The following is an 18655-nucleotide window of genomic DNA, read 5'->3' as shown; positions in this document are numbered from 1 at the left end:
AGGGAAATTGGAGGGGGAGATGAACCATGAGAGACTATGGACTCTGAAAAACAATCTGAGGGTTTTGAAGGGGTGGGAGGTGGGAGGTTGGGTGAGCCTGGTGGTGGGTGTTAAGGAGTGCACGTATTGCATGGAGCACTGGGTGTCGTGCATAAACAATGAATTCTGGTACACTGAAAAGAAATAAAAAAAAAAAACTTAAAAAAAATCTGAAGTGGTTAGAAGCTACCTCAGAAAAGCAAACAAAGCCAAAATGGAACAAAACAGCATAAAGGGGGGAGGTAAGACAGACTATAATCTCACAGAGTGGACAAAGCAGGGTGATCGACTTATTCCTGATTGAATTTTGGTGTGTGTGTTAGAAGACACTACATCCCAAAATTGCAAAGAAATCAAAACTCATATATAAAAATAAAATCAAATAGAAAAAAGGACTAGAATGAGGGGTAAATGTATAAAAGGTAGACATGAAAAAAAAAAAGCAACTTAAAAACACAAATTGGTAAAATAAGAATCTAGTTGAAGTGGGAAAAAGGTAAAAAAGAAAAAAGAAATGGAACATTCCAGACTGAAAGATCAATAAGTCAGGAGGAAACACTTTGAGCTCAATATACTATCTTCCCCTGGCTTTGGAGTTTTACAGTCTTGGGGGGATCCATGAGCTTGTCATTTACCTGTTCTTCTATAGTGTCTTCTTGGGGAGGGGCCTGCTGCTTGGCTTCTCAGGCGTCTTTGTCTGGGAAGTGTTGCCTCACCCTTGTCAGGGGGATTCAATGTGAGCTGCTTGTGTGGTTTTTGGTCCCTGGCAGCTTTCCCCGCCTCTTCAGAGGGTCAGAGCAAACACGGCCATGTGGGTATCTGGCCCAAAGCTGCGAGACCACAGTACCTCCTCTTCAATAACCTCTGGGTCAAACCATCTCCACTTCTGTGTACACCAAACTCTGAAGACTCCCAATGTTTTTGTCCACTGCAGTTCTCCCCGGGGGAGTCCCAGGGAACTGCAGGCATATCTGTACTTTGTGTCTTTGCAACGTGAGTGGTTGTGGGCTAGCATGTGCACCCTACTACTCTGCCACTCCCTGCTCAGAGCAGAATGCTGCTCCATTGTCCTTTCCAGGGTGGCTGCCACCCTGAGAGCTGTTGCCCAGTCATGGGTGCAGCCTTTTTTTCCCTTTCAGGGGATGGCAAATGGCTTCCATGTTCCAGTCCTTTTCAGGGTGCTCAGGCATAAAGAGGTCACCTGACTGGCCTGTTCACAGTTTATGGTGACCAGGGCTGGGGGTCCCTTCTGGGCTGACTGACTGTAACCAGTTTCCCTGCTCCACTGTTTGGGCACTCTTTGGTTCAGTCATCCCCAATCTTTCGGTGTCCCCTAGGATCCAGAGATCACAATGATCCGCCTACAATTCTGCCCTTTTCACCCCTTGAGCCCCTTTCAGAAAGGGATGTTTCTCACTGGAGCAGATTTCTAAGGGTTCTGATTTTGCACTCCTGTGTTATATCACTTTCCAGTAGCCAAAGTTTAGATGCTCCCTCCCCCCTCCATTTATCTTCCAATATTTCCCATAGATTCATGACTCCACACCTCCTCACTTGCAAAAAAACAGTCATTTTTTCTGCTTGTAAAGTTCCAGATATATTTCCATTTTTTTGTATAATATGTGATTTATTTTATTTTCATTAACATATAATGTTTTATTAGCCCCAGGGGTACAGGTCTGTGAATCGCCAGGTTTACACACTTCACCACACTCACCATAGCACATACCTTCCCCAATGTCCATAACCCAACCACCCTCTCCCTCTCCCCTTCCCCCAGCAACCCTCAGTTTGTTTTGTGAGATTGAGTCTCTTATGGTTTGTTTCCCTCCTGATCCTATCTTATTTAATTTTTCCTTCCCTACTCCCCAAACCCCCCACATTGCCTCTCAAATTCTTCGGATCAGGGAGATCCAGATATATTTTCTTACATCTCAGGCTGAATTCATGGGTGTTCAGAATGGTTTGATAGATATCCAGCTAAATTCAAGGGACCAGATGAAATGAGGTCCCCTACTCTTCTGTCATTTTGCTTCCCCCTCTTTTTTCTTTTATTTATTTCTTTCCTCCTTTCTTTTCTGGACACAATGACTAGAAGGAGAAATTCATAGCAAAAGAAAGAACCAGAGGTAGTACTCTCTGTCATAGATTTCATCAATACAGATATAAGTAAGATGTTGGAACTAAAATTCAGAATAACAATTGTAAAGATACTAGGTGGGCTTAAAAAAACACAGAGGATACTAGAGAATCTCTTACTGCAGAAATAAAAGAACTAAACTCTCATCAGGGCAAAATTAAAAATGGTATTACTGTGATGCGGTCATAAATGGAGGCTTTAACAGCTAGGAGAAATGAGCAAGAAAGGAGAGTCAGTGATATAGAAGACAAAATGATGGAAAGTAAGGAAGCTGAGAAAAAGAGACAAAAACAACAACTACTGGATCATGAGGGGAGACATCAAGAAATCAGTGATACCAGGGTGCCTGGGTGGCTCAGTGGGTTAAGCATCTGCCTTCGGCTCAGGTCATGATCCCAGGGTCCTGGGATTGAGCCCCACATCGGGCTCTCTGCTCAGCGGGGAGCCTGCTTCCTCCTCTCTCCTCTCTCTGCATGCCTCTCTGCCTGCTTGTGATTTCTGTCAAATAAATAAATAAAATCTTAAAAAAAAAAAGAAATCAGTGATACCATAAAGTATAATAACATTTGAATAATAGGGGTCTAAGGAGATGAGGGGAGAAGGAGAGGGGCAGAAGGTTTGTTTGAACAAATTATACCTGAGAACTTCCCTAATCTGGTGTAGGAAACAGGCATTCAAGTCCAGGTGGCACAGAGACCCCCTTCAATATCAATAAAAATAGGTCAACAACCCAACCTATAATAGTGAAGATTGCAAACTTCAGAGATAAAGAGAAAATCCTAAAAGCAGCTTGGAATAAGAGGTCCATAACCTACAAGGGTAGGCATATAAGGTTGGCAGCAGACCTATCCACAGGGACCAGGCAGGCCAGAAAGCCCTGCCATGATATATTCAATGTGCTAAATTGGAAAAATATGTGGCCAGAATACTTGATCCAGCAAGGATGTCATTCAAAATACGAGAGATAAATAGCTTTCAGAACAAATAAAAACTAAAAGAATTTGTGATCACTAAATCAGCCCTACAAGAAATATTAAACTTGATCCTTCAAGTGAAGAGACAAACCCAAAATAACAAAGACCAAAAAGGAACAGAGACAACCTACAGAAACACTGACTTTACAGGTAACAAAATGACATTAAGTTAATCTCTTTCAATTAACCTGAAAGCAAATGGACTAAATGCTCCAATAAAAAGGCACAGGGTATGAGACTGTAATAAAAAACAAGACCCTTTGATATTCTGTCTGTAAGAAACTCATTTTATTTATTTTTTTCTTTCTTTTTAAAATTTATTATTATTTTTATTAACATATAATGTATTATTAGCCCCAGGGGTACAGGTCTGTGAATTGCCAGCAAAAAACTCATTTTAGACCCAAAGACACCTCCAGATTAGAACTGAGGGGGTAGAGAAGCATTTATCATGTCAATGGAGTTCAAAGGAAAGCTGGAGTAGCAATCCTCATATCAAAGAAGTTGGAGTTTGAACCAAAGACTGTAGTAAGAGAGGAAGTGGGATGCTATATCATACTTAAAGAGTCTACCAAACAAGAAGATCTAGTACTTATAACTATTCATGCTCCTAATCTGGGAGAAGCCTTTTACATCAACCAATTAATAATCAGAGTAAAGAAACACATAGATAATACAATAATACTAGGGGACTTCAACACCTCACTCACAGCAATGGCCAGATCATTAGAGCAGAAAATCAACAAGGAAACAAGGACTTTGAATGACACACTGGGACGGATGGACATCACAGATATATAAAGAACATTCCATCCCAAAGCAACAGAATACACATTCTTCAAGACTGCACATGGAACATTCTCCAGAATAGATCATATACTGGGTGACAAATCAGGTCTCAAAGGATAACAGAGGATAACAAAGATAACAAAGATTAGGATTATAACCTGCATATTTTCAGACAACAATGCTTTGAAACTGGAACTCAAGGTCAAGAAGAAATTTGGAAGGAACTCAAGAACTTGGAGGTTGAAGAGCATTCTGTTAAAGAATGAATGGACCACTGGGTGTTATATGCAAACAAGGAATCATGGGACACTACATAAAAAACTAGTGATGTATTCTATGGTGACTAACATAACATTAAAAAAAAAAGAAAAAAAGGGAGAAAATAAAATAAAATAAAATAAAATAAATGAATGAATGGGTTGACCAGGAAGTTAAAGGAAATTAAAAAAAAAATTCATGGAAACTAGTGAAAATGAAAACACAACTTTTCAAAACCTTTGGGAGGCAGCAAAGGCAGACTTAAGAGGGAACTATAAAGCAATTAAAACATTTCCCAAGAAACAAGCAAAGTCCCAAATACACAAGCTAACCTTACAACTAAAGGACCTGGAGAAAGAACAGCAAATGAAGCCTAACAAAGCAGGAGAAGAGAAATAATAATGATTACAGCAGAAATCAATGAAACAGAAACCAGAAGAACAGTAGAAAAGATCAATGAAATTAGAAGCTGGTTCATTGAAAGAATGAATAACATCGATAAACCTCTGGCCAGACTTATTCAAAAGAAAAGAGAAATAACCCAAATAAAGAATATCATGAATGAAAAAGGAGAGATCACAACCAACACCAAAGAAATACAATTATAAGAACCTATTTTGAGTAATTATATGCCATCAATTTAGGCAATCTGGATGAAATAGATGCATTCCTAGAAACGTATAAACTACCAAAAATGAAACATGAAGAAACAGAAAATCTGAACAAACCAATAACCAGCAAAGAAATTGAAGAAGTAATAAAAAATTCCCCCTCCCCCAAAAAAAGATCTGAGGACCAGATGGCTACCCAGGGGAATTCTACCAAACTTTTAAAAAAGAAATAATACCTATTCTCCCAAAGCCATTTCAAAAAAATAGAAACAGAAGGGTGTGAATCATATCCTCTGTCATTGAATGACATGATTCACACACTTGAAATAATAATTATATGGGAAGAGAGAACTTTATAAAACTGATGAATAAGTGGGAAAAAACCACTTATTTTAAAGCACAGGTTGAATACAAGTGGCTAACAGACACATGAAAAAATGTTCATCATCACTAGCCATCAGGGAGATTCAAATCAAAACCATATTGAGATACCACCTTACACCAGTTAGAATGGCCAAAATTAACAAGACAGGAAACAACATGTGTCAGAGAGGATGTGGAGAAAGGGGAACCCTCTTACACTGTTGGTGGGAATGCAAGTTGGTGCAACCACTTTGGAAAACAATGTGGAGGTTCCTTAAGAAATTAAAAATAGAGCTCGCCTATTATCCTGCAATTGCTCTAGTGTGTATTTACCCCAAAGATGCAGATGTAGTGAAAAGAAGGGCCATCTGTACCCCAATGTTCATAGCAGCAACGGCCACAGTTGTCAAGCTGTGGAAAGAGCCAAGATGTCCTTCAACAGAGGGTTGGATAAGGAAAATGTGGTCCATATATACAATGGAATATTATGCCTCCACCAGAAAGGACGAATACCCAACTTTTGTATCAATGTGGGTGGGACTGGAGGAGATTATGCTGAGTGAAATAAGTCAAGCAGAGAGAGTCAATTATCACACGGTTTCACTTACTTGTGGAGCATAAGGAATAACATGGAGGACATTGGGAAATGGAGAGGAAAAGGGAGTTGGTGGGAATTGGAGAGGGAGATGAACCATGAGAGACTGTGGACTCTGAGGAACTAACAGGGTATCAGAGGGGAGGATAGTGAGGGGATGGGTTAGTCCAGTGATGTGTATTAAGGAGGGCATGTATTATATGGAGCTCTGAGGGTTATATGCAAACAATGAATCATGAAACACTACATCAAAAACTAAAGAGAGTTTTGAAGGGGAGGGGGTTGGGTGAGCCTGGTAGTGGGTATTGTGGAGGGCATGTATTGCTTGGAGCACTGGGTGTGGTACATAAACAATGAATTCTGGAACACTGAAAAGAAATAAAAAAAAAAAAAACTAGGAAAAAATAAACATTAAGTCTAAAAAAAACCCCAAACCCAAAACCAAAACAACAGAAACCTAATGATGTTCTGTATGGTGACTAACATAATGATAAAAAGCAAAAAACAAAAAACAAAAAACAAAACAAAAACTAGGCATCTGGGTGGCTTAGTCAGTTCAGCGGCTGCTTTTGGCTTAAGTCATGATCCTGGAGTTGGAATCAAGCCCCCACATTAGGCTCATTGTTCAGTGGTGAGTCTGCTTCTCCCTCTCCCTCTGACCCCCTCCCTGCTTGTGCTTGCGCCCTCTGTGTCTCAAATAAATAAATACATAATTACAAAAGACCCCTAATGATATACTATATGTTGGCTAACTGCACATAATAAAGCAAAAAAAAAAAAAAAAAAAAAAGGTGTTATTTTATGCAAACCTTTTTACCTGTGTTTTTATTTCAGTATATTTGGACTCTTCAAACCTTCTCCTAAAAGACTGGGATCCCCATGAGAATATGATTCATTGTCCCAAACTTCTGTCACTTTGGTATGATGAAGGCAGGGGAATCCATGTACTTCATATCTCCTTAACCCATCACCACAGCTGCCCCTGCCCCAGGGTTTCTGTCACAACCAGGATATGGGTTCTCACACAGTGTGTCTCCCACAGTGAAACATGGCCATGTCCTCCAACCTCAGACTGCTCAGCTCCATGTAGGCTGTGCTAGCAGATGTGTCTACCATCGGGTGACTCTGCCATGGAATGTCATGCATAACTTGTGGCACCATCTTCACGGTCAATGAACCCACTCCATTCAAGCCTTTGTCCAGGGGTCTGTCACGTGCAGTGCATATAGTAGTCAATGACCATGTATCCAGATGCCTATGGCAGACCTTCCTGGATGCTCCAGCTTCCTCACCTCAGCCCCAGACTGCATCAGCTGCACCTGGGAGTACACGCCTGTGGAGAGGGAACAGTTGGGGATGAAGTCATTCTTGACTGGCCTTTGACCCCTCCTCAGCCCAGAGACTGAAAGTCACTTACCTGTAGCCAGTGCCACCAAGATGAGAATTCTCCAGCTCCAGGTCATGGTGAGGGGCTGTGCTCTCAGGAGCTACTGTAGTGGAGGGGTGCCATTGTTGGGCGATGCTCTCAGGCCATAGGCATCCTCATATCTAACCTCGTGTACCTCAGATCATTTGCATATTCATGAGACAGAGTATTGCATACTCAAAACCAGACCCATCAAGAGAAGGAGCAGATAGACATCACAGGGACCATGGTCAGTAGGACGTTGAGAGCCCAAGTCCTAATCTTTGTTTGAGGACATGTGTACCCTGTCAGCTCTCTGAACTGTGTGCCAAGCTTCTCCCACTAAGGGAAAAGAACCCACAGGGAATTCTCCTCATTTTTTTTTTTTTAAATTCTCCTCATTTTGAAACCAATTTTGAATGACAGAGAGACTGTCTGAACCTGTTCTTGGCTCTGATACCTAGATGTTTTATACCTGGATCAGTGTGTCTCCAAAATGCTGCATCCAATGAGGAAATAATGCATTCAGTCCTCCATCTCTTTACAATTAAGATATCTAAAAGCCCTGGAATATCATCCTTTTCAAATGTGCTTCTCATTGCCTTGAGTTTGGTAAATGTTCCTGATAGAACAGGATATTTACACACCCTTTAGCATTTCTTGTCCTACTCATATTTAAATTATTTTCTGGAAAAGGAGACCCTGGTTTCTGAGAGGAAAGACTTCCCCAGGCCCCTGTGCACCTGCTCCTGGGGCAGCAGCCCTGTGCTGTGGGGTCCTGAGCATCCTCAGCAGCTGACACCCCAGCCCTGAAGGCAGGACCCTGTCTGGGCTCACAGGGTATTTACTGCAGTGTCTCTACTCCAGGATTACAGGTGAAGGGAAGCAGAATATGCCAACCCACATGTGCCCTTGGATTAAATGTACTTGAGAAATGACCTGTGCAGAGACATGCTGATCTCCTCTGTCCCCCTGAAATCTGGACATGAGTCTCCTGTGGGAAAGGCACCCTCCCTGTACCAGGATGAGACAGACATACTTAGCACCAGAAATGGAAGTTTAAGGCCCAGAAGACTCTACAAATGCACCTTACTTCCTTGCTAACTTGAGTATGTTAGTTTATGTTTCCAAAACGGAAGTGCTGCACATGAAAAACCAGGGTAGAGGAGATGAGTCTGCTTCTGGTTTGGATGAAATATCTCCTCACAAGAGCTTGATGTTGTGTGTAGAGGGTCCTCGTGGGTCTCCTTCAAGGTTAGCAGTGCTGCTGGGGCCTGGGAGCACTCTGGTGACAGCAACAGTGTGCCATCCTCCAGCCTGTACTCAGGGCCATGGACAATTGGACCACACACAAAGTACACCAGCATAGGCAGGGCCTGTGTCCCCCCAGCCTGGGAGTCTGGGCACTGGGCTCATGACCAGGAAGAGGAGGCATGAAAAGTGCAGGGACTCTGGGCTGTGCTCGCTGCTGCTGGCATAGTGTGGACACCAGCAGGTGTGAGCCTGGTCCTGTGGCTGAGACAGTCAGGAACAGTCATCCCCTGACCATCATTGGACTGTAGCTGGGAGCCCTGGTGACACCATGCCTGTGGGGGAGGGTGACCTGAGAATTGGATGAGGAAAAGCAGTGTCAAGTTAGCTGACTCAGATGACACAGTTCCAGGTCACCTGCTAAGCAGGGCAGCAGAGGGACAGGTGAGGGGGTCAGCTCTCTCCAAGACCCGCCTCAGTTCCATAGGACCACTCATCATTAGGACTTCTCTGGTTCTGTCTCTTCAGGGGGCTCCATTCTGCTGGTCATCTCCACTCCTGACACCTGCTCCTTGGATCTCAGGCAGCACTTTCACCTAGATCTGTGTTTCTGCCAGAGACTTCATAGATATTCCTGGATAAATAATGGACTAAGAGTAGGGTCAGGTATTGGTCAAGATGGCAAGGAACCAAGGAACAGATCTGTGGCCCAGAATGGAGGGTCCAGGACTTGGTCAGGAAACGGTAGGGACCCAGTCTTCAAGCTGATGTCACTCTTGTCCCTGAGCATGCCTACAATCTCCTCCTTAGACAGATCTGTGTGCTGTAGCCCCTCAGTGGTGACCTGGTGTTCTGGTCCTGTGTGGGGAGGGGAATTATAAATTCTAACTGCAAACCCCTGTGAGCCAGAAGGACTGGGTGTGGATATGACCTTCACAGTTTGCTCCAGAGGTTACCTCTCATTCCTTAAGCAGAAGACAGCCCAGTGAGAACACTGTGTCCTGTTGCAGGTGCAGAGTGGGGTGCAGGATTGGCAGCATCCTTGCCCCCTGCATGCACTGCAACATGAGGTCCTAGATCACATCTGAGAGGCTGTGGTCTACCTCTGGGGACAAGCACGTCCCATCAGCCATGTCTGCTAGAATCTGTGGGTGTTCAGAGAGTCAGGAATGTGACCTCCTCCTTTTGGTTCACCCTATCACCTCAGGGCAAACTATAAAAGGGGACCTTCACATTGTTAATTATGTAAAGTACTTGCTAATATTAAAGAACGAATGCCCAGAGAAGATGAGATGAATATGGAAGTGATAAAATACACAAGGAAAGCAGGAAATAATTGTAAATTATATCGGGAGACAATGTGAACCTGGTAGTTTATAACCTTATGAGAATCTATTCTCTACAAACAAAAAAGCTTTTTATTTTGATGAAGTCCCCAAAGTTAATTTTTGCTTTTCTTTCCCTTGCCTTAGAGAGGTGTTTTGAAAGAAGTTGCTGTGGCCATTGTCGAAGAGGTTACTGCCTGTGTTCTCTAGTATTTTGATGGATTTCTGTCTCACATTGAGGTCCTTCATCCATCTGGAGTTTATTTTTGTGTGTAGTGTAAGAGAATGGTCCAGTTTCATTCTTCTGCATGTGGTTGTCCCGTTTTCCAAGAACAATTTATGGAAAAGACTGTCTTTTTTCCTTTGGATGTTCTTTTGTGATTTGTCAAAGAGTAGTTGACCATAGAATTGAGGGTCCATTTCTGGGGTCTCTATTCTGTTCCATTGATCTATGTGTTTGTTTTTGTACCAGTACCATACTCTCTTGATGACTATAGCTTGGTAATATAGCTTGAAATCAGGCATTGTGATGGCCCCAGCTTTTGTTTTCTTTTTCAACATTTCCCTGGTGATTTGGTGTCTTTTTGAGCTCCAACACATTGTAGAATTGTTTGTTCCAGTGCTGTGAAAACTGTCGGTGGTATTTTGACACGGATATTATTGAAAGTGTAAGTTGGAGGAGGGGGGCAAGATGGCAGAGAAGTAGGAGACGCTGTTTCAACCTGGCCCCCTAAACTGAACTTATTATCTATCAGACCACTCTGAACATGCATGAAATCAGCCTGAGATGCAGGCTTATACACTTCTGGATCTCTATGGGGGCAGAAGACACCAGTGATGAAATAAAGCAGTGGAGTTTGAATGATGGGACTGATTTTGGAGGATAAATAGATGGGGGGGAGAGCCTCCCAAAGTGGCACTTTGGAAAGTAATACCCCAATACGAGAGTGTCCTGTGATTGGGGACCAGCATTAACTTGGAGTCTGGTATAAAGCACTCAAAAAGAGCAAAAGATCTTAAGGGGCAACTGGTGGAATGGGGTGGTTATGGGAATGGGCTTAAGCCCACTGACCCAGGATGGCTACTGCCAGCCAGCGCCATGCCAGAAAGAGTGTGGTGAAGCATCCAGGCCATGGTCCTTGAGCCATTGGCCCATGTGAGAGAGTCCAGGTGCACGCCAGCCAGTGCTCTCTAGAACCTCAGCCTGTTGCACTCTGTACCCACACTGCACAGTGGGGGCCTGAGCCATGCTCCATACTCTCCTATAAGAGAGGTCCATGCAGGCTCTAGCCAGTGGTCTCTATGACCAACCAAGAGTCTGAGCACTCCCAGCATGGCGGACATGAAAATCTCAGCGTGCTTTCTCTGGTTGGGATCTCTCCAGCTGTCTGGACCTGCCCAGACAGCAGCCTGGCAAAGGCAGTCACTGGAAGTGGGCTCCCTGGACCAATATTGTTCATGGTTTTAGTAGCACCAGGGTGCAGAAACAAGTGGGAGCTCCTGCAACACCTGAGGGTGGCTGGGGACATGCTTGGTTGGTGGGTGGCCACAGAGGGGGAGTCTATGTGTTCTGGACCACCCAGAGGGGAACAGACTGAGGCTTCTCTCTGAGATAGAGATCTGGGTGCAGTTTGCTTTCCTCTAAACCTCCGAAGAACCATCAAAAGCCACCGAGGGGGGAAAAAAAAAATCTCCTGAGAACAAAAGCCTGAATAACCAGGTTCCTCAGAGCGCAGCCCCTTGACAGGGGGCAGGAGGAGTCAACCCAAGCAAGACTGCCTGAAAAACAACCTGGCCGACCCCTCCCCCAGAGAGCCAGCCAAAAAAAGAATGAGATGACAACCAACACGGTGTCCCCATAAAACTGTAAAACCCCAATATGAGGGGAAAGGAAGATATTAAACTCCCAGTATTGCCCTAAAACTTGTATACTTCATAGATACAACTTTTATTTTTGATTTGTTCCCACTATTTTCATTCTTTTAATTTTTTAGATAAATTTTTAACCTATTTATCATCACAATGAAATGTTCAGTACAACAAATTCCATACAAACCTTTTAAGTTGAACTTTTTTTGGATACATACACCTGTGTTTTTCTTTTCCTTTTCTATTTTTTAAATATTCATATAGAGTAACCTTCAAGGTAATCTTCTTTACCCAATCAATGCTACCCCTATATATAAATCAGTTTTAATCCCCCTTTATCATGGGAAAGTTGAGTCCTTTAACAAAGATATCAAGATACACCCAGGAAGAATCAAAATAAGCTTCCTTGCCCACACTGAGAATTTATAACCACTCCCCCATCTTTTTCTTCTGTCAGTGTTTCTGTGTATTTGTTTTTGTTCTGGTAGTATATAAATCTTATACTTGGGGTTCATTTTGGCTGGCTTCTATTTTTTCTTGTCATTTACTTTTGTCGGTTTTTTTGTTTGTCTGTTTTTGTTGGTATATTTTATAAATCTTACCTTTGGGGCCCATTTAGTCTGGCTCTTCTCTTTTCTCCCCCTTTTTCTTTTTTATCTCTTTTTGGTGGGGACTCCTGATTGCTCAGAAGCATTCTAGGGTGCACCTTTCCTGCACCATGGTTGATACATTCAGCTACACATCCGTTCAGTCATCTCTCACCAAAATGACTAGGAGGAGGAATGCCCAACAGAGGAAAAATTCAGACAGTGCCCTCTCCATCAGAGCTACTGGATATGGATAAACAGTATGTCAGAAAGGGAGTTCAGGGTAACAATTATCCAGGCAATGGCTAGGTTAGAGAAAACCTTTAATGACAACATGGAATAGATTACAGCAGATGTAAGAGCCACCAGGGATGATGTTAACAATGCTCTCAATGAGTTCCAATCTAATCTAAATTCTCTGAAAGCTAAGGTAACTGAGGCAGAAGATAGAATTAGTGATCTAGGGGACAAATTAAGAGAAAAAGGATCAGGAAGAAGCCTGGAAAAAACAGGCTAGAAGCCATGAAAACAGAATTAGGGAAATAAATGATGCCATGAAATGTTCCAATGTCAGAATTATTGGAATCCCTGAGGGGGAGGAGAAAGAAAGAAGACTAGAAGATATAGTTTAACAAAATCTCCATGAAAAATTTCCCAATCTGGCTAATGGAAACAGCATTCATGTCATAGAGGCAAAAAGGGCTGCCCCCAAGATCATAGAATGTAGAAAGAGTCAATGATCATATGGTTTCACTGATTTGTGGAGCATAACAAGTAGCACGGAGGACAAGGGGAGTTAGGAGAAGGCAGTTGGGGGAAATTGGAAGGGGAGGTGAACCATGAGAGACTATGGACTCTGAAAAACAATTTGAGGGATTTGAAGCGGCGGGGGGTGGGAGGTTGGTGGAACCAGGTGGTGGGTATTAGGGCACGGATTGCATGGAGCACTGGGTGTGGTGCAAAAATAATGAATACTGTTATGCTGAAAAAAAAATACACACACACACACACACACACACACACACACACACACATATATATAAGCAAAAAAAAAAAAAAAAAAAAAAAAAAAGAAAGACCTCCAGATACCTCATTAGGAAAACGATGAATCATAATTGTAGACAGGAGCTCTTGAAAGCAGCTAGGGGGAAGAGATTCCTTATGTACAGAAGAAAGCCCATCAGAATAACTTCAAACATGTCCACAGAAACCTGGCAAGCCAGAAAGGGCTGGCAAGATGTATTCAGGGCACTAAATGAGAAGAACATGCACCCATGAATACTTTATCCAGCAAGACTGACATTCAAAATGGATGGAGAGACAAAGAGCTTCCAAGACTCTCAAGGTTTAAAAGATAATGTAACTACCAAGCTGGTGCTGCAGGAAATATTAAGGGGGGGGGTTTCTATAAAAGAGGGAAAAAACCCAAGAATATCATTGAACAAAACCAGGCAAAGACCCTACCAAAACAGAGAATTTCAGACCAATATCCCTGATGAATATGGATGCTAAGATTCTCAACAAGATCCTAGCAAACAGGATCCAACAGCACATTAAAAAGATTATCCACCATGACCAGGGGGGATTCATCCCTGGGTTACAAGGATGGTTCAACATTCGCAAATCAATCAATGTGATAGAACAAAACAAAAAGAGAAGAGAGAAGAACCACATGGTCCTCTCAATTGATGTAGAAAAAGCATTTTAGCATCCGTTCCTGATTAAAACGCTTCAAAGTATAGGAATAGAGGGAACATCGCTGAAGTTCATCAAATCTATCTATGAAAGACCCACAGCAAATATCATCCTCAATGGGAAAAAGCTCGCAGCCTTCCTGTTGAGATCAGGAACACGACAAGGATGCCCACTCTCACCACTCTTATTCAACATAGTATTAGAAGTCCTAGCAACAGCAATCAGACAACAAAGAGAAATAAAAGGTATCCAAATTGGCAATGAAGAAGTCAAACTCTCTCTCTTTGCAGATGACATGATTCTTTATATGGAAAACCCGAAGACTCCACCCCCAAACTACTAGAACTCATACAGCAATTCAGTAACGTGGCAGGATACAAAGTCAATGTACAGAAATCAGTGGCTTTCTTATACACTAACAATGAAAATACAGAAAGGGAAATTAGAGAATCGATTCCATTTATTATAGCACCAAGAACCATAAGATACCTGGGAATAAACCTAACCAAAGAGGTAAAGGATCTGTACTTGAGGAACTACAGAACACTCATGAAAGAAATTGAAGAAGACAAAAAAAGATGGAAGACCATCCCATGCTCTTGGATCGGAAGAATAAACATTGCTAAAATGTCTATACTGCCTAGAGTAATCTATACTTTTAATGCCATTCCGATCAAAATTCCACCGGTATTTTTCAAAGAGCTGGAGCAAATAATCCAGAAATTTGTATGGAACCAGAAGAGACCCCGAATCGCTAAGGAAATGTTGAAAAACAAAAATAAAACTGGGGGCATCACGTTGCCTGATTTCAAGCTTTACTACAAAGCTGTGATCACCAAGACAGCATGGTACTGGCATAAAAACAGACACATAGACCAGTGGAACAGAGTAGAGAGCTCAGATATGGACCCTCAACTCTATGGTCAAATAATCTTCGACAAAGCAGGAAAAAATATACCGTGGAAAAAAGACAGTCTCTTCAATAAATGGTGCTGGGAGAATTGGACAGCTACAGGTAGAAGAAATGAAACTCGACCGTTCTCTTACCATACACAAAGATAAACTTGAAATGGATAAAAGATCTCAGCGTGAGGCAGGAATCCATCAGAATCCTTGAGGAGAACATAGGCAGTAACCTCTTCGATATCAGCCACAGCAACTTCTTTCAAGATATGTCTCCAACGGCAAAAGAAACAAAAGCAAAAATGAATTTTTGGGACGTCATCCAGATCAAAAGCTTCTGCACAGCAAAGGAAACAGTCAAGAAAGCAAAGAGGCAACCCATGGAATGGGAGAAGATATTCGCAAATGGCAGTATAGACAAAGGGCTGATACCCAGGATGTATAAAGAACTCCTAAAATTCAACACACCCAAAGCAGATAATCATGTCAAAAAAGGGCAGAGACATGAACAGACACTTCTCTAATGAATACATGCAAATGGCTCATAGACTCATGAAAAATGTTCATCCTCAGGTGTCAGGGAGATTCAAATAAAAGCCACATTGAGATACTACCTTACACCAGTTAGAATGACCAAAATTAGCAAGACAATGGAGAGGATGTGGAGAAAGGGGAACCCTCTTACACTGCTAGTGGGAATGCAAGTTGGTGCACACTATAAACGGTGTGGAGATTCCTTAAGAAATTGAGAATTGAGCTACCCTATTACCCTGCAATTGTACTACTGGGTATTTACCCCAAAGACAGAGATGTAGTGAAAAGAAGGGCCACCTGTACCTCATTGTTCATAGCAGCAATGGCCATGGTCGCTAAACTGTGGAGAGAACCAAGATGCACTTCAACGGAGAAATGGATAAGAAAGATGTGGTCCATATATCCTGTGGAGTATTATGCCTCCATCAGAAAGGATGAACACCCAACTTTTGTAGCAACATGGACGGGACTGGAAGAGATTATGCTGAGTGAAATAAGTCAAGCAGAGAGGGTCAATTATTATATGGTTTTGCTTATTTGTGGAGCATAAGAAATAACATGGAGGACATGGGGAGATGGAGAGGAGAAGGGAGTTGGGGGACATTGGAGGGGGAGAAGAACCATGAGAGACTGTGGACTCTGAGAAACAATCTGAAGGTTTTGCAGGGGTGGGGTGTGGGAGGTTGGGTGAGCCTGGTGGTGGGTATTAGAGAAGGCACATATTGCATGGAGCACTGGGTTTGATGCATAAACAATGAATTATGGAACACTGAAAAGAAATTTAAGAAAAAATAAATGATGTGCTGTACTTTGGCTAATTGATTAAAAAAATGAATCAAACCCGGTTTCTTTCATCTCTTCTGTTGTTTCCTAGTTTCTATGTAATTTCTTTCTGCTTTAATCTTGCTATTTCCTTCCTTCTGCTACATGTAGGTTTCAGTTGTTCTTTTTCTTACACCTTTAGGTGTAATGTTTTTGGTTTATTTGAGATTTTTCTTGTGTCTTGAGGTCTTCCTGTATGCTGTGTCTTAGGACTACCTTTGCTGCAGAGAAATTAGATAATGGTGATAGAGGTTTTATACTCATGTGTGTGAGTGTGTGTGTGATCTTCTGGCTCTGCTAGAGGTTCTTGTGATCCACAGTGAGTGCCCCTGAGATTCTTATAAAGGTTTTGTTGACCTGCATCAGGATATTTGTTATTTATTGGTATTTAAGGACAAGAGGAAACTAATGTATTTTACTCTGTGTTTTGTGCATGTTAGCATGTTTGTCTTCCTGCTACAACTAACTTTCTAAGTCAGAGAGTGAGTAGGTAAGCACAGAATAATGTCAAGTAGGCTCCCTTGGGGAAACTATTGTATGGAAAGGATACCCCAGACTCTGACAGGAAACCTGCCGTAGTTTCCATCTGCAGTGGCTCCTGGGGCTTAAAGACAGAATTGGTGAGTAGTGTGCACCCTCTGCTGGTCTGAGACCCTTGCAGTTTGAGGTTTGTTCTGGGCTCACACTGATGTCCCTTCACCGTGTTTCTCGCACAGTAATAGATGGCTGTGTCCTCGGCTCTCAGGCTGTTCATCTGCAGATACAGCATGTTCTTGCTGTTGTCTCTGGAGATGGTGAATTGGCCCTTCACAGAGTCTGCGTAGCTTGTGCTACTTCCACCAGTATTAATCCATGCGACCCACTGCAGCCCCTTCCCTGGAGCCTGGTGGACCCAGATCATGTAGTAGCTGCTGAAGGTGAATCCAGAGGCTGCACAGGAGATTCTCAGGGATCCTCCAGGCTTCATCAGGTCTCCCCCAGACTCCACCAGCTGCACCTCACACTGGACACCTGCAGACACAATATATCCAAGTAAGGGATCCTCCACACCCCCATGGTTTTTCTCACTCGTATCCACTCACATCCTCAATTTCTTTTGCTCTCCAGAAATTACCTTTTATTTTTTTTTTAGAATTTTAAAATTTATTATTTATCATATTTTGTTGGATATCTTTCTTTTCTTCTTTTGATTAATTTGTTTCAGGTGTACAGGTATGTGATTCATCAGTCTTACTCAACACCCAGCACACACCACAACATATACCCTCCCCCAAATCCATCACCCAGATACTCCATCCCCCCACTACTGCAGCAACCCTCAGTTTGCTTCCTAAGAGTAAGAGTCTCTTATGGTTTGTTTCCTGTCTGGTTTCATCTTGCTTTATTTTTCCTTCTCTTCCCCATGATCTTCTGTTTTATTCTTTAAATTCCACATATGGGTGAGATCATATGATAATTGTCTTTCTCTGATCAACTTATTTTGCTTAGCATAATACCCTCTAGTTCCATTCACGTCGTTGCAAATAGCAAGATTTTTTTTTTTTTTTTGATGACCGAGTGGTATTCCATTGTATATGTATACCGTATCTTCTTCATCTGCACATCAGTTGATGGACATCTGGGTTCCATAGTTTGGCTATTGTGGATATTGATTATATAAACATTGGGGTCCCTTCAGATCACTACATTTGTATCTTTGGGGTTAAAAACCCAGTACTGCACCCAGTAGTGCAACTGCTGGGTTGTAGGGTAGCTCTATTTTCAATTTGTTGGGGAACCTCCAGACTGTTTTCCAGAGTGGCTGCACCAGATTGCATTCCCACCAACAGCATAGGAGGGTTCCTCTTTCCCTGCATCCTCACCAACACCTGTCATTTCCTGACTTGTTAGTTTTAGCCATTCTGGCTGGTGTGAAATGGTATTTCATTGACGTTTTGATTTGTATTTCACTGATGTCAAGTGATGTTAAGCACTTTTTCATGTGTCTGTTGGCCATTTGGATGTCTTCTTTGCAGAAATGTCTGTTCATATCTTATTCCCATTTCTTGATTGGATTATTTGTTCTTTAGGTATTGAGTGTGATAAATTCTGTATAGATTTTGGATACTAGCCCTTTATCTGATATATCATTTGCAAATATCTTCTCCCATTCTGTTGGTTGTCTTTTGATTTTGTTGACTGTTTCCTTTGCTGGGCAAAATCTTTTTATCTTGATGAAGTCCCAATGGTTCATTTTTGCCTTTGTTTCCTTTGCTTTTGGAGATGTGACTAGCAGAAATTGCTGTAGCTGAGATGGGAGAGTTTGCTGCCTGTGATCTACTCAAGGATTTTGGTGGATTCCTCTTTCACATTTAGGTCTTTCATCCATTTTGAGTCTATTTTTGTGTATGGTGTAAGGGAATAGTCCAGTTTCATTCTTCTGCATGTGGCTGTCCACTTTTCCCTACCTTATTTGTTGAAGAGACTATCTTTTTTACATTGGATATTTTTCCTGC

General features: G+C 42.2%; 1 gene segment (V, D, J or C); it reads right to left on the bottom strand.

The window, feature by feature from the left end:
• Positions 1-18655, bottom strand: part of LOC111140143 — a 69338-nt gene that overhangs the window by 49270 nt on the left and 1413 nt on the right. The window contains 1 exon segment of the C gene segment in view: positions 16861-17171. Coding sequence covers positions 16861-17171 — 311 coding nt within the window.

This window comes from Enhydra lutris, unplaced genomic scaffold, assembly GCF_002288905.1.
Source record: "Enhydra lutris kenyoni isolate GAN:26980312 unplaced genomic scaffold, ASM228890v2 scaffoldscaffold192, whole genome shotgun sequence".
NCBI classification, from domain to species: domain Eukaryota; kingdom Metazoa; phylum Chordata; class Mammalia; order Carnivora; family Mustelidae; genus Enhydra; species Enhydra lutris.
The sequence above is the reverse complement of the archived record's forward strand: the minus strand, read 5'-3'. Positions and strand labels throughout refer to the sequence as shown.